Below are 2092 nucleotides of genomic sequence, written 5' to 3' on the forward strand. Positions count from 1 at the left end.
TTTGACTAACGGATGTATGAGACTGTTCCAAAATTAACACTTTAGGTATGACTCTGAGACGAAAAAAACTTGATGTACTAAATGTTGAAAACCACGAAACATTAGGGTAGTAAACTGATATTTACCCAAATAAATAATAACAGTCAAGTCTATTCATAAGTTTCCAATTGTCTACTTCAAAACCGATGAGCGACATGCACCTGACCCAACAATAAAATTATAAACTTTGTTTTAAAATAAAAAAAAAGAAAAAAAGAAGAAGAAGATATGAATGTCATGAAGATAAAGATGGATAAAAGGTATCAATATCATTTCCTGAGTTTAGGAGGCTGAGATTGAGCAAATCCAAAAGATTAATAAAATTTGATTCAACGGCTATAAACAGAGGATCCCTCTAAAAGTTATAATAATTATAACCATTGAATTAAATTTCAACGGTCTGATGGGTTTACTCAAGAGGCTCAACCTCTTAAGCTTAGGAGAGGATCCTGATCCGGATAAAAGGGCAACAAATGGTCAGGAATACATGAAGAATTCTTCCAAACCCTAGAGTGCAACTTAAGAACCACCCTAGCCTTCTCCTTTGTTTTAAACCTACAATCCACTTGAAGCACCAAACACAATTTGGCCACAGCACCGACTTGCAACATATCCTGAAGAACACCACAAGTTGCAGAAAATCTACAAATGGAGGACAATATTCTTACCGCCCGATCACTTGCCACATGTGAAACCCTAAGGATTTTCTTCGATACAATGGCTAGCCCCGCCCCATGCTTCAAAAGCTCAGCTCGCCCTTCCGCACATCCACAAAGCTGTTCTAAAATGATCAATATTAGCTCACACGTTCTTTTCTCTTGCGTCCCCAGGAGAGCCTCCGTGAGCACCGAAACTGCACCGCTTTGGACAGCTTTGATTCGGTTCCTTCCCCACGGACAAAGCTCCACAAGAAGCTTCAATGCCGCCTTTGACGCTGCTTGTGAAATCCGACCATTTAGCACATGCACTATCTGGCGGAATGACTCAACGTCCACATTTATCAACTGGATCGGATCTGCCACTTCGAAAAACGACTTCAATAACATTATTGCATGAGCTCGAGATTGGTAATTCCCGCAATCCAATACTCTGACCAGAGACTCCGTGATGTTATTATTGTTGCTGTCATTGCTCATGAGATCTTTGAGACGAGATTCCGAGCTTTTGAAATGAAAAAGGACTTCAATAGCCGCTTCGACTGTAGATGAATCGGATTGACTTTTGTTGATGATGGAGGCCACGTATTCGATTGCTCCTGCTGCCTCCAAACAGTTCTTGTTCCTCTCACCTTGAATGGCGATGGATCTGAGCCTTTGGAGGCAATGGAGATTGGTGTGAGGGATTTTCTTGGCTTGTTCGATGAGCATCACGACCTGGGATTTGTCGAGCGCGGATTTAGGAGTTGGTATCAGCTCGACGCCATACGAAGAGTTGAGAGTGCACCAAGCTTGGATTATGCGGCGGAGAGTGTGGTTGGGCGTGAGATCTGCGTCAACGTCGGACAATGACTTTTTGCTTACGGGGCAAGTGTTGTTCTTCGATGTGAACCACCACTGCTCTATGCTTTCTCGATCGTACGTTATACCGGTTGAGATCGTGACCGGATCTCTCATGATTTCTAATGAAATTGGGCAGAGAAAATGCGGAGGAATAACGAATTCCTCCATGAACCTTTGAAACCTTGGATAAGAAAGGACAAGAGAAAGCTCAAAATTGAACACACTTGAATGATAAAATGTCAACAGTTGAAGTTTTGGGTATTTGAATTATGGCATTGAGAAGATAACGGTTATATATGATGAGAAGATAGATAGATCACAGGTGATGCAAGTTGTCATTAAAGGATAGTCAACACACACGGAAATTGAAAACTAAATTATATGCATATCTCCATAGTTTATATCTCCATAGATTATATACATTAAAGTACCATTCAATTTACACGTCTTCCAAAGTTTTGGAAGAAGAAGACTCAACGGAAGACTTTGAAACCACGGCTTCTTTAATATTAAAAACTGGAGGTCTAGGGTTTGAAACTCAATGCTAGTGTGGA

At 40.8% G+C, this 2092-nt stretch overlaps 1 protein-coding gene across 1 annotated transcript; it reads right to left on the reverse strand.

Annotated features, from left to right (window-relative positions):
- Positions 1 to 389: 389 nt before the first annotated feature.
- On the reverse strand, positions 390 to 1781 carry LOC103442722 (E3 ubiquitin-protein ligase PUB23-like). The gene has a single exon (XM_029088697.2). The coding sequence runs from the start codon at positions 1704 to 1706 to the stop codon at positions 462 to 464; it is 1245 nt and encodes a 414-aa protein (XP_028944530.1). The 5' UTR covers positions 1707 to 1781; the 3' UTR covers positions 390 to 461.
- Between the last annotated feature and the right edge of the window lie 311 nt (positions 1782 to 2092).

Source organism: Malus domestica, chromosome 11, assembly GCF_042453785.1.
Source record: "Malus domestica chromosome 11, GDT2T_hap1".
NCBI lineage: Eukaryota > Viridiplantae > Streptophyta > Magnoliopsida > Rosales > Rosaceae > Malus > Malus domestica.

Coding starts and splice junctions, on each gene's coding strand:
- LOC103442722 (XM_029088697.2), bottom strand. CDS start 1,706: ATGGAGGAATTCGTTATTCCTCCGCATTTTCTCTGCCCAATTTCATTA.